The 14,836-nt window shown below is 31.0% G+C and overlaps 1 protein-coding gene across 8 annotated transcripts in view; it reads left to right on the top strand.

The window, feature by feature from the left end:
• Positions 1-14,183, top strand: part of LOC134715733 (tyrosine-protein kinase transmembrane receptor Ror-like) — a 141,147-nt gene extending 126,964 nt beyond the window's left edge. For all 8 annotated transcript variants that reach the window (XM_063578141.1, XM_063578113.1, XM_063578122.1 and 5 more), the window contains 10 exons: positions 1,234-1,423; positions 2,405-2,511; positions 3,212-3,299; positions 3,692-3,727; positions 5,486-5,637; positions 6,149-6,358; positions 6,943-7,050; positions 7,658-7,783; positions 8,837-8,941; positions 9,616-14,183. In XM_063578141.1, the coding sequence (XP_063434211.1) occupies positions 1,234-1,423; positions 2,405-2,511; positions 3,212-3,299; positions 3,692-3,727; positions 5,486-5,637; positions 6,149-6,358; positions 6,943-7,050; positions 7,658-7,783; positions 8,837-8,941; positions 9,616-11,285 (2,792 nt within the window). In that variant the 3' untranslated portion in view covers positions 11,286-14,183. The remainder of the gene's footprint in view (positions 1-1,233; positions 1,424-2,404; positions 2,512-3,211; positions 3,300-3,691; positions 3,728-5,485; positions 5,638-6,148; positions 6,359-6,942; positions 7,051-7,657; positions 7,784-8,836; positions 8,942-9,615) is intronic.
• The last annotated feature ends 653 nt before the right edge of the window (positions 14,184-14,836 follow it).

Below are 14,836 nucleotides of genomic sequence, written 5' to 3'. Positions count from 1 at the left end.
TCCTGGTGATCTTATCTTGCCAGTGTTTACACCTCTTAATTTATATAAACACAATTGTTCACCTAATTAACATTGGCATAGCTTTATCATTCTGTAAGGGAATGCATCATTTATTTTGATGGGTAGGTTAATTTAGATGTCAGATTCCAATTTGACAGGGCTGCAGTTGTTTATAGCACTGTTATGCACATTGCTCCAGAGTCAGTTTTGTTGTACTCTGTTTTTTAACATCCTGTAACAAGTTGGCAAATCTTTGGCATTTCACACCTCCTGGCCTCCTTATTGAACTCTCAAATCAAATTGTTTGGCAAATGAAGCATAAACTATCTAAAAGGGTCAGCAGGTCTGTCAATCTTTAGAATGTAACTTACCAGTAAAAGGTTATAACATCAAGAAATTTTATTCGAGAATGATGTTAAATTTTCAAAGTTTCTCAGCTCTTAAATGTATTGACAGCTACCAACCACATTATTTAGTGTCCTCACTTTTAAATAAATCTTGAACAAAGTACTGTGAAAGCAGCTGAAGTCAAACTTTTTTTTACTTAAAGATTTTGTTTGAATAAGAAAGCTGTTTGATATACCCAGGTTATATTATTAAAGGATATTTGCTACAAGTCCTGATACAATAGTTCTGTTTAGACAGGTTTCTTGTTTACATATTGTTTGCTTTACACAGGTTTTACTGTAATTACATACAAGCAATATCAGCTTCCAACATTAAAAGATATTTTTTTTGGATTTAATGTTTATGTCTTTGATAAGCCAGATAACTTTGTCTGTAATGGTAGACATGGTTGGTTGGCTCCAGAGGAGTAACCTCCTTAGAGATCACATGGCTTCATTTTAATGTTTGTTTATTTTGAATAATATTTCAAAAGAAAAGGACAGTTTTAACACAATGTTGTTATCTCAAGTTAAAAGTATTTGTGACTATGTCACTTTCAAGGTCAAATATTAAGTATGACTTTAGACAGTACCACTTACAAACTTGAGTGTTTGGGTGTGAATTTAGATGTTTAAGAGCCTCTCAGTTGTTACATTCCAAATGACCTGTTTAATTTGATTGTAATTTCCTCTAATTCTAACCATCAGCTAGCATTTTATGTTTACCCTTGTAAGCTTGGTGTTTTGATAAGCTGAAAAGATATCTAAATTTCGTGTACAGCAACAAAAAATTTAACATAGAAAACAGCTGTTGTAACAAACTTTTTTAAATCTTTGTGTTTTACAGTTGGAGGACAACCCACCTTGAATGTAGACTTCGAAATGAAGAATACCACCAAGTATAAAGGGGAAATTGTACGTCTCCGTTGTGAGATTTCTGGAAACCCACTTCCCAAGTACAGTTGGTTCAAAGACAGCATCGAAATTGGAGTTAAAGAGGACAGATTCAATGTGAAATTGACGCCATGGGGTTCAAGGTAACAAATTTCTGTATTTTCTTGTAATCTTTCAACATTGTGTATTTGATTTTTAAAAAGATTTGGAAACTGCAGAATATTGTGATCTTTCAACATTGTATTTTTGATTTTTATAAAGATTTGGAAACTGCATAAGATAGTAAAATGATTGATGGAAAGTATAGTTTAAAGTAAAGGTTAAGTTTACTGTTGATGATTTAAACAAAGGAACCATGCAAGAACATAAAATAAACCATTTAGTGGATTAAGATAAATACAAAAATTGTTAAAATAAACTTTTGTTAAGAGTAAGAAAATAAACCAGATGTATTATCTCCTACAGCCTATAGTTTTAAATTAGTCAAAGTAATATGGAGTTAATACAAGGATTATGTGTTTAGGTGAGGGATAGTTATCATCTGGTAGTAAGGAGTTATAAATCTGTTCATGTTGGCAATATTTAACATCTTTTGTATGTAAAATAGGCAACAGCATTCATAGTTTACTTTTTAGGTGTGCAGAAATGTAAACAATTTTTCGCAAGATAACAGTAACTGTTCTCATGTATTTCATTCTTGTAATTTATTTATTCATGAACTACATGCCACTGTACAGAATGGATTCAAAACAAGCAATGATAGACAAAAAGCGCTGAAAACTTCTAAAACTAATCTTAAAAGTTGATGAAAAGATAAAACTAAAAATTATAGACAAAAATCATCAAAATAAGAAATTGAAAAATAAACAATGTTTTCATAGTTTACATTATAAGTGCTTGGAACTGTAAAAAATTTAATGACAAGATGGTGGCAACTGTTCTTGTATTTTTCATGCTTGTTGTTTTTTGTATTCTTGAACTTCATGCCACTGTTCAGTATTGGTTTCAAAACAAATAATAACAGTAAATAGCTATTCTGAAAACAAACAAAAACTATTGTTAAAGCTAGGATGCTGAATTATAGAGAACATTCATAAGCAGCTTATAATTTATTTATTTTTCAGATTGAAGATAGAGAAATCCGTACCCCATGACAGTGGTTATTATATGTGTATAGCTGCTAACAGGGCTGGAAACAAAAATGCAACAGCTTACCTACAGATCAAAAATGGTAGGTCAAAGGGGGACAACTATTTTACAATTTAAGTAAATCATGAAGTTCTAAGATTCAGATTTTATCTCCCAAACATACTGTAATTTAACAAGACAGTTACTAAGCTTCATGTATTCAGTACTTTACCTTTTTTCTTCTTTAGTAATTAATTTTAATTTTAGTACATGTATTTGCAAGCTTTATCCTATTGCTTTACCATTATCAAAATTAATTGGTATTTAAGATTCAGAATGCAATTTAAATTTCCATTTTAAGTGCCACCATCTGCCTAATTTTAAGGTGGAGTTGTACTAAATTATTTCTTTTATCTGTTTTAAAAGCATTAAATTAACATTTAAAAAATATCCAAATATTTAATTGTTTTCACCTGCATTCAGCTGATAGTGTCAGAAATAGCTGAACATTTGTTTAGCTATAATGATAATAAGTTGGCTATCATAGTTCAAAGGTTATGGAGTTTTTAAATTCTTTTATATCTCCATTTGTGTTAAAAAAAAATCTAGTCCATAATAAAAATCTGTTAATGTGTAGTTTTTTGGATCCTCAAGCCACCAAATTTTACCATATTATTTTATTTATTTCTAGTTTGTATTTCTTTTCAATTTTCTTATAAAAGATTTAATTTTATATCATTTCATAACCAATTAATACTGATTTTTACCTCCCTTATATTGTATTTCCACATTTTTTTCCACAGAACATCCTCCCAAAAAGGATAACAAGGGTGGAGGATCTAAGACAGATGTGGATTCATCATTCCCAGATCTAGGGGATGATACAGATAGGTATGTTTAGTAATAACAGGGAATATTCGCTCTCTAGAATTAAAAGTTTGTATCTGTCCCCCTGTATGACAAATGTTTTCTCCAAACTGGAACAGTACCTGTATTATGGATTTATTTAACATATGGATCAAAGTCTTTAAATTTTTCTATTGATTTTGAAAATAAGTACTTATTTAAGATTTTTGTAAATTCTCTTTAAATTTCATATTGAATTAAAGGAGATATTAAACAGTTGGGAAAAAAAATATACACCAAGTACAAATGTACTTGAAGTAGTACTTGAAGAAATTGTATAAGCTTAAGAAGTCTAAACTTCTAAAAATGGTTTTTTCTTAGTACGCCCCAAAAACATGTCTTAAGTTGCATTTTAAGATGGAAAATTTTCTTTAAAGATTTTCTGGGAAGTATGATCCAGAAATATATAAAAAGTAAGTAATCATTTTAATGGATTGAGGGTTTGCATGGCTTCTATTTACATTTTTAATCTTTTATTTATATTTTTTCCCTGACTATTTTGGGGATTTCATACATACCCTTTATATATTTTTAATTGCTAGTGCTTTAAATTCTAATTTGTGAGTTATTTTTTTAATTGCAAATTATGAGGGGCCAGCAAGCATTTGCAGCTCTGCCGCCCATCTTTTTGAATTAGTACATAAAAATTGAAAAAAATCTGTGTAAATAGAAGCACATATGTAATCCCAATTCTTAATTGTATCTATATATTGTCTTCCTGCTTTTTGGCTATTCTGCAGCAGTCATTCAGATGTTTATATAGATTTTGATGGCTTGCACTTGCCTTTTGTGAATTTTCTGTGTTTCCAATTACACTTCATTCACTTTCCTCTTCTTTAAAAACTAATTCTATGTAAAAGATTTCATCTTGCAGTGACTATATCTGATATATATTGTTATTAAACCTGGATACTAATGGTAAAGAACACACAAAGCAAAAGAAAAAAAATATTTTGAAATTATACAATACATTGCAAGATGAAAATATTACAATTCTATACATTCTTAGCTCTAATGTGAATCAATATTTTCTATTTGTAACAAAACAGTTAGCTTCAAGCTTATTTTTCTCAATCTTTTTCCTAATAATGCTTTGCATAATAATTTTCATGTTCTTACTCTAAATGTAACAACTAATAAGACTATTATACAAGAGCTGTTGATCTTTACAATATGTAATTAACCCATGATACTATACAGTTAACCTGTACATGAGCCAACCTTTACACTAAATAGTTAACATTTGCCCAATGGAGTTAACCTTTACACTATACAGTTAACCTTTACACCATACAGTTAACCTTGACACTTTATAGTTAACCTTGACACTTTATAGTTAACCTTGACACTTTATAGTTAACCTTGACACTTTATAGTTAACCTTTACACTATAACAGTGAACCTTTACACTATACAGTTAACCTTGACACTTTATACTTAACCTTTACACTATAACAGTTAACCTCTCACTATACAGTTTACCTTTACCTTTACACTATAAAGTTAATCTTTATACTTTAGTTAACTCTTACACTAGTTAACCTTCACACTTGACAGTTATACAGATTGAAACTTATTTAGTAACATATACATGGCATAGATATGATATATTCATAAAAAATTATAAAACAAAAAAGACAGAAGAGGACCCAAGACTTCAGACAATCAGTTGCATAAATTTGTAAATTGATAGAAATGCACCATTTCAAATCTTCTAATTATGAATATTTCACATGTGTAATTTACTTTGATTTGACATAATTTACTGAAATACATGTATGTTGAACATTTGTGTGCTCATATAATTTTTAAAGCATGTTGAATTTTGTGATAGTTTTTAGTTTGTGTATAAATTGCATAAAGGCAAATGCTTGCTGTTATCTGATCTTTACATACATTATACCTTAGAATAGAAAAGGATATCAAAGAAAATATGAACAGGTTTCTCATTTATGGGAGGAAAGAAATATTTTAAGAGAAACATGTCAAATAAATGTATAAAATTGAGAAAGAACATGTAAAATAGATGAACCAATCTGTTAAGGGGACTGTATTAAAAATTGTCATTACATTATTAAAAAAAACATCTTTCCTAACTGTCAAAAGGATTTTAATGATAATATGGAGAAGAAAGAGATTAGAATTTCTGAATACTAACTTTAATTTTACAGATTGAAAGAGGAAAGCAGTGGTAGTACTAAAGATGACAGCAATGGTTTCTGTCAACCATTTCGAGGAAACATGTGTGCCAGGTTTATAGGCAATCAGACAATTTATGTCAATTCTGAGTATGCTCAAGGTGTAAAGGAAGAAAAATTTATTGGTAGGTATGAATTTGCAGTGGCAGATTCAACACTTTTATCAACAATTTATACATGGAAGGTTAGGGTCTGAAACTAGGAACCTGCCTTCATCGCTTTAAAAAGTGGGGGTATACGGTTTTACCTCTGTCTGTCCAACCGTCCTATGTATATTTTTTATCGCATGTTCTCCACTTTGATCAAGTGCTCTAAAGATAGAAACAAATGAAGCAAGATTAAATTTACAATTAATTGGCTTAAGTTTTATATCTATAGATGGATCACTTAGGCAAAATGACAGTGTCAACTAAGTAAAATTAAAAGATCTCCCTGATTGGGTTTTGGTCATGCAATGGTAAATTGGCCTATTTCCTTTTTTCCCTGCTTCATAATTTATCTAAGATACCAATCAGCTTTTACATGTTTAGATATTTTTTACTGTCATAGTAGAATGAACAAAAGATTTGATGTGAAAAGGGACATAACTCAAAAAATGTAATGTGTAAGTAAAATATTGTATTGCTATCTTTTCAGCTGCTTTTACTGTGATTGCTGCCTCCAGTGATATGTCAGCTGAATGTCAGAAGTATGCCATAGAATTTCTATGTTTCTACACCTTCCCTTTATGTGATCGTCAACATATCAACCCCACCCCTCGTAAAGTCTGCAGAGACGAGTGTGAAATGCTAGAGGGCACTATCTGTAAAAAGGAATATGTCATTGGTCGACACCATCCAATGATAGGTTAGTTTGCTGTTTTATGAGTTGATATCTGTTTATTGGAATATGATTTAAAAGTGGCTGTTTTTATTATGATGTACTGATTCTTTTGGAGTACCCTTAGTTGTTCCTTTTTTTACCTTGATTTGTATCATCTGAATTTATTTATGAGATTTAGACATCTGTTAACATCTGGTGCCTCTAATTTTTTAACTGAAATAACCACTGATCTTTGTTGAATAGGGAACACTTCTTGTGACATTCAATTAGACGGAATACATGTAAAATCTTTTGCAAATAACTTTAAACAGACTTCAAACTGTTTCAGTTGTAGTTATATGGTTCAGTTTCATTAACAGTTTGAAGGCTTTAGATACCAAAGCTCCTGAAAATTATTTGTATAATAAAAAAACAAGGGATGTAGTGTGACAATTCATGATGTTTAACCCCTCCAGGCACTTGACATAACCAAAAGCAATACAACAGCACTTTAAACTGCTATTCTTTATCTAAAGTCATAATGAGACATCAAAAAGGATCAAAAGCACATACATAACTCAGAACTAGTAGTATCATTTGCATAATTAAAATACTTTTTTTGTTTTTAGGGGAAGGTTTCCTTCCAAAGTGCTATGACTTACCACCAAGAGGTACCCCAGAGGGGGATAAATGTAAAGGTATTAATGTACCTATTGATCCTACACAACGACCTGAAGGTATGTCCCATCCTTATATAAAATTATTGTTTCGTTTTTTTTGTTTTTTTTCAGTTGTGATTCACAAAATTGAAAAATTACAAAGCCAAGTATACCAGTCAAAGATTCTTTTGTTAATAATTATAGAAGCTATACAGTTTGTACTGAAAGGTTTTCAAAAAAAAGCTAGTTGTTGAAATACAAATTGCTTGATTTATGTTATTTGTAAAGTACATTGTACTATTGATAATCTGAAGAACACTTAAACTAATGCATTATAAACAATATATGGAAATTGTCATTAATAACACCACTAAAAGTTAGGTAACAGTACAATGAAAAAGCTTGATGAAATATTGGCAAATTAAAGAAGAAAACTTGTTTTATAACTTTTTATTTTTTTTAATTAACGCTACATCTGTTAAAAGTTTCCATTCAATCAGAATTAAAATGGTAGACAATGATATGCCTAGTCAGACACTTTACATTGTGGTTATATTTTATTTTATTTTCAGACTTCTGTATTATGTATTTTCAAAAAGGATTTGTAACACGATTTTATACCTTCCTTTGATATCAATATATTGTGTACATTTCAATTCTAATTTACTGATTGATTGCTTTTCAGTTCACACATGTTATGGTGGAAATGGCATAAAATACAAAGGATCTATCAATCACAGTCGGTCTGGAAGGCCGTGTATGAACTGGAAAAATAATCCACATTTTAAAGGCAGTGAATATCCTGATCTAGGTTAGTGGATGATGAAGGAATAAGAAAACATATATCGAAAAAAAAATGGTTTTCAACACAACACAGTTCATAAATGAAGTGCCTAGAGAAAACCACCAATTCCGATATGAAAACTGACAGTCCTGGTCAATTAAGATTGAAGCCGACTGCAAAAAATGAAAGGCTTTGTCAAAATTCAACGACACTTTAAACAACCAACATTCTAAAAAACGATGTGTTTAGAGCGGCATTCATGATAGACAAACATTTATATCATATTTTTAGCTCTTTATCACTCAGTGAATGTAAAAATGAGACCAATTAATCTTAATTGACAAAAAAGTATTAAGAATCACTGGCACTGGAATAAACTTGGGACAGACACATTAATTTATGTCGGAGTAAGAAATTTTTTATTGGTATAATCATCATATATCTGTATATTGATAAGTTTAGATCATTTCTATTCCATTCATGATCCATACATCATTCTGTGAAGCAAAACAAAGTTTTCTCTGCCCTGATAACAGGATTGCATAATTTATTTTAATGACATCAAAATATCTTCATAGCTTGTCTTAATCATGTTAATATTTTTTTTCAAATCACACAGACTTGGAACTTTTTGTATTTCCATCAATTTGAAATATAAATATGCTCATCTAATTTCATCCTATTTTTGCTCTCATATCAAAAACACATGTATATGCATATTTAAAATACTTTGGTCAAATTCATGTTCATGTTATTTTTATGCCGCACCTACGATAGTAAGGGGAAAAATGTTTCCTGGTCTGTCTGTCCTTTTGTTCATTGGTTCATTGGTTCAAACATTCCTTTGTCCTTTTATCCGGCATCAGGTTCAAGTTTTTGGTTAGGGCAGCTTTTGATGAAGTTGAAGTCGGAACAACTTGAAAATTAGTACACATGCTCCCTATGATATAGACTTTCTAATTTTAATGCCAAATAAGAGCAGGTCAAGGTGTTTTAAATCTACTTAGTTGTAAGGACACATTTTCTTTTTGTTTTATTTATCAAAGATAGTATATGTTATTATTCAAAAATGTTTTATAGGAAACCATCACTTGTGTAGAAACCCGAATGGTACATATACAGGACCATGGTGCTATACCGATCCATCATATCATCATACAGAATTATGTGATATCCCTAAGTGTGGTAAGTATTTTTATGCTCCTACTGAGCAGAGGGGGCATTAGGTGTTTCCCTTTTCCATCTGTTCGTCCAGAAATTGTTTTTTTCTTTCTTGAACTGTAGTTTGCCTCAACCAAATATTATAAATCTCATACACAATGCTTATTACCACAAAACACAGATCATGAATTTTGGAAGTGTCACTTTTACCGATCTAAAGTTATGCTCCTTTACAAATGGAAAAAATTGCTTAATTTTTTGTTTCCATTCTCTAACTTAGTTTGCCTCTACCAAATGTTATGAAACTCATATATAATCAGGGTTTCCCCTGGGTCAATTATTTTTTTCGCCACCTCTTTCGCCAAAACAATATATTTTTCGCCACTTTATAATTTTTTTCGCCAAGTAACATTAATATATTTTTCGTTTAAAACTTTCCTTCTTTCTATCCTCTGCCACCCAAAAAGAAAAACAACAATAAAATGAGTCTCAAACTTATATTTTAGTTTACATTATAATAAATAAACAATTAACATTTACTTTTTAAAAGATACTGTAAAAATAGCAATATATGCATGCAAATATAGAAATCATCATTTTGATCTCTAGGAACACAAGATACATCTTCAATTAGAATTTTGGATTACAAAATAGTATATATTTACATGAACCATCAACATTATTTTCCTCCTTTTCAGTTGGTGCTGGTCCCGGTCAAGGAGCTATTGGAGCAGAACCAGTGAACAAATTAATGTATTTAGTACCAGGAATCATTGTACCACTAGCTTTAATAATCTTACTTGCCATCGCATGTTTGTGTCAGAGACATAAAAAACAAAAAGATGCTGGTGTCAAATCTAAAGTTGATCAGCCGGCCACTAACATGGAAACTGTGCCACTCAAGTCAGCCATGAATGTAAGAGACTTTCCGATATCTTCTATCAGGTTCCTACAGGAATTAGGTGAAGGACAGTTTGGGAAAGTGTTTAAAGGAGAAGTGCTTGGACTATATGGTGATAATATGATTTCTAAAGTAGCCATTAAAACTTTGAAGGAGAATTCTTTACCGAAAGTTAAGAATGATTTCCGACGTGAAGTTGACCTGATGTCTGAACTTAGACATGGGAACATTGTGTGTTTACTTGGTGTTTGTATGAAACAAGAACCTATGTGTATGTTATTTGAATACATGCAACTCGGTGACTTGCATGAATATCTTGTTACTCATTCACCTAATTCAGATGTTGGGTTATCCAATGAATCGGAAGGTTTAAAACATGCGTTAGAATACGGTGACTTATTACACATTGCTACACAAATAGTTGCTGGCATGGAATACTTGTCAAGCCATCATTATGTACACAGAGACTTAGCCGCCAGAAATATACTTGTTGGTGACAATATGTGTGTTAAAATCTCAGATTTTGGTCTATCTAGAGATATATATTCACAAGACTATTACAGAGTTCAAAGTAAATCCATACTTCCTGTACGATGGATGCCACCGGAGGCCATTTTGTATGGGAAATTCACCACAGAAACAGATATCTGGTCATTTGGTGTTGTCATGTGGGAAATTTTCAGCTTCGGTTTACAGCCATACTATGGTTATTCAAATCCCGAAGTTATTGAAGTTGTAAGAGCTCGGCAAATCTTGCCTTCACCAGAGGAGTGTCCAACAAGAGTATATGGTCTTATGGTTGAATGTTGGCATGAGGTACCCAACAGGAGACCAACTTTTAGAGAAATACATGCACGTCTTCGAGCATGGAAGACAGAAGTATTAATGTTAAATCCACACTGGAGCCTAAGTCAGAGTCATTCAGCACATTCAGGCAGTACACATCAGAGTTCTCAAAGTGGACCCAGCCATCATAGTAGCACTGGTCCAAGTAATACAACAGCAATGACTGGGCTGACGGGAAGTAGTGGTGGATCAGACCCATCATCAACAATGTCACATCCAGGAATGATAGGCCATCCGGGAATGATAGGCCATCCAGGAATGGGTCAACCCCCTCCAAATTACCAGGATTCAACACGTGTTCATTATTATCCTAACTTAGGTCCGCAACAAATGCAACAGTACCCTGGTCAAGGTCCTATATTAATGCAAAGAGGACCTCCACCCAATCAGATGCCTAACCATAATGGACCTTCAAAATTGTCGCCAGCTGGCTCAATAGCTAGTAGTAAACAATCATCTAGTAGTGGTGCTTCATCAAATTATAAACCTAATGTCTCAAACTGTAATACGTTAACTGGACCAGCAACAATAGACGTGTCTGAGTGTCAAAAGTTTTCAAATTTAATGTCACAGAATAGTTACATTCCAGAACAAAGGACGGTAGATTATAACGAGTGTTAGTGATTAGTTATCTCCCCTTGTCAATCAAAAATAATGTTAACTATTACAGACCGGTGTATTAGAGCTCATTAAACAAACCAGGTCTCAGATGTGCTTTGCATGTACATGTAAGGAACTTCTCATCTCAAACTTCATTTGTCACATGACATAAAACAAAGTTTATTAATTCAAGTTGGAATATTGAGATGACAAATTTGTTAGAAACTATGGATTAAAGAAGAAAATTTTAAGACTATGATGGTTTGAAATTAAGGCATAAAGGGAAGTAACTGTTGATTGAGATGTTATTTGTTTGTCTGTGCTTGGCAGCCTCTAAATTGTCACATTAAAGTGCTTATTTGTGTTGATTGTTATATAAATTTGTTTTTAATTTCACAAAATCACTACCAGTAGTTTTTTTGGCTTTGTTTGGAATTTTGTTTTTATTACTGTATAAAAATGTTATAAATTAAAGGTATTCAACTTTTACTATAATTTGAATTCCCCTTTTTTGGCATTTCTGGTAGGAAAAATTGTTGAAAAATTGAATACATGAAATTTTAGAAAAAATATTTTTAATTTAAAAATTCAGTTAGATTTGAAGGTGCTAAACCATCTTAAAGATGGGATATATTCATTATTTTTTTTTGCAATATATTACATCATAATTCCATTGTTGGTGTTTTTTTAAATATTATATATATATAAGTAGATGACAGTATTGTTTTGCATTGCATAATATATCAGTGAAAGTTTACAGTAGATACAGCATTTTACCATCATTTACTGTAAAAAGGGATATTTTTCGTGAAGAGTTTATTTTTCGCCAAAATCACCATTGAGGTTGTATTTCAAAAATATCAACACTATATAAATAAATCTTTAAAGGAAGATAAGAATTACTCAAAAACAAAGCCTCACAATCAGGTTCTGGCCTGAAATTCTCCACGAAAAATTAACCAATTTACAGTAGATTTTTTCAAAGTATGTTATCAACTCATTTTAACAATTACATATAAATATATCATCATTTTAGTTTCATGATTAAATTTCAAATTAAGTTTCATAAAAAGATTCAAAATGTGAATTATGATTCATAGATTTAGTAGAGTAACTAAAGACACTAGCTTTTTTTTTTCTTTTCAGACAGGTGTTTTTTTAGGAGTATATTTCAGTTCACCATATTTTACACATTGCCTTTCAGTATTCTCGATTATTTTATTGAGTTATTCCCCTTTGTTTGTTTTTTTGTTTGTTTTTCTAATTTTTGTTTTGAGGTTAATCAAAATAAGTCTAAATGGCAGAGAAAACATAAAATACATTTAGTTTTATTTCAATGCTGTGTCTACTCAGAATATAGTTGTCATGGTAACATTTTTGTATATAGTTCACAGCCATATTTTCTTAGTTTTCTGTATATTTTTATATAAAAATCAAATACCAAAGTAACCTGATCTAGTCACCATTTATTTATGATGAAATCCTAAGATTTGAGTGATATTCTGTGTATGTATATATTTTCCTTTTGTTTAAGTCAAGTAAATTGACAATTTAAAATAGACCAGTTCATTTAATTTCTCTTCAACACATACAGCATGGATTGATATATATATTTTTATAGGTCACATGTTAGACATGTGGTGCATGTTATACAAAACCCTACCAAAAACATAAAACCTAAAACTAATTGCAAACATGTGATTGAAAGAAATTTACAACAATTTTAATTTTTAGAAATGGCTTTTTCTTATAGATGTAAAATCAAAAATGAATCGACCTTTAAATATTTCTTGTTTCTATATACAAATCACATTTGGCAATTTTTTTATTATTGTTTTATCCAAAATAGCAGGAGTTAAGAAAATGACATTGTATGTGGAAAAATGGAAGAAGAAAAGAATACAGAGATGGACCTTTGTATATTGATTTGGCCACATAAATTAATTTAAAATCTTCTGTTAATGTAACTTTTCCCAATTTCAAGTATTACAGTAAAATCTGGTTATAAGTTATACCATGAGATTATTAAGGATGGATTAGTTTACTATATAATAGTGAGGATATGTTGACATATCCCCAAAAATATTGTTGTACAAATTGGTTGTGAAGATTTTGCCTTACACATTAATAGTTATGGAAATGTTACAGTTTTACATGGTTTATGTTAGGAGTTATCTACCTTTCTCACGTAAAGATACAAATCATCCTGACAAGATAAGTTGTGGGATTGAATATCAGAAATACATGCACAGTAATAGTATCTGAAAATGGAAAATGCTGTAGAATTAAACACACAATTACTGTTTACAAAAAGTTTTGACGAGGTAACATGAGCCTTAGCTTGAAATTGAAATCTTTTTGTACTGAAGCAACTGTATTGTTAAAAAGTTGAAAATTATCAACCATTAGCTATAACTGGTACATTTTAATAATTTTTAGAAAAAAACTTTTGAAAACCATGAATAATTGAAATAATCTGTATTCAAACCATTGGTATTAAGCAGCTATGTCTTTTTCAGCAAGCTGTTACTTAATATTAGAACAGAATTTCACCATTTTTTCAACTGTAAAAGATTGTAAATCAGTTTCTTTAAATCAATTTTGTATAAAGATTTACAGTATACATGAGAAATATGTTGTTGAGATTTTCATGTTAAGACATTGTCTAAACAAAAGTTAAAGTTTGTTAATTGGTTGAAAGGTACTAATTAAGAGACCAACTAATTTAGAATTTTATTAAACAAGTTTGTTAAGAAGTTGATGTATAAAATCAGTGCCTCTGATGTGAGGTTTATAGTTTTGCTTCATTGTAATCCTAAGGCTTACATGACTTTAGTGTAGGTTCTATATTGTATGCACTGTTCATGTCTTGTAAGCTGTGGCCTTTGTTGTCACAAAAATAAATTTCATAAAACATTACATACTGTGTTTTTTTAATGTCCCCAACCCTTAAGCCATAAGATATAAGGTAATATATATTCTGTGTGAGATCGTTATGGGTAGTCAATATCTTAAACACCATGTTCTGTATGAGATCGTCATGGGTAGTCATTATCTTGAACAGCCTGTTCTGTGTGAGATCGTCATGGATAGTCATTATCTTAAACACCCTGTTCTGTATGAGATCGTTATGGGTAGTCAATACCTTAAACACCCTGTTCTGTGCGAGATCATTATGGGTAGTCATTATCTTAAACACCATGTTCTGTATGAGATCGTCATGGATAGTCAATATCTTAAACACCATGTTCTGTGTGAGAGCGTTATGGGTAGTCAATATCTTAAACACCCTGTTCTGTATGAGATCGTCATGAGTAGTCATTATTTTGAACAGCTTGATCTGTGTGAGATTGTCATGGATAGTCAATATCTTAAACACCATGTACAGTGTGAGATCGTCATGGGTAGTCATTATCTTGAACACCATGTTCTGTGTTAGATCGTCATGGATAGTCAATATCTTAAACACCATGTTATGTGTGAGATCGTCATGGGTAGTCATTATCTTGAACACCATGTTCTGTGTTAGATCGTCATGGGTAGTCAATATCTTGAACACCCTGTTCTGTATG

Source organism: Mytilus trossulus, chromosome 1 (assembly GCF_036588685.1).
Source record: "Mytilus trossulus isolate FHL-02 chromosome 1, PNRI_Mtr1.1.1.hap1, whole genome shotgun sequence".
Classification (NCBI taxonomy): Eukaryota; Metazoa; Mollusca; class Bivalvia; order Mytilida; family Mytilidae; genus Mytilus; species Mytilus trossulus.
The sequence above is the reverse complement of the archived record's forward strand: the minus strand, read 5'-3'. Positions and strand labels throughout refer to the sequence as shown.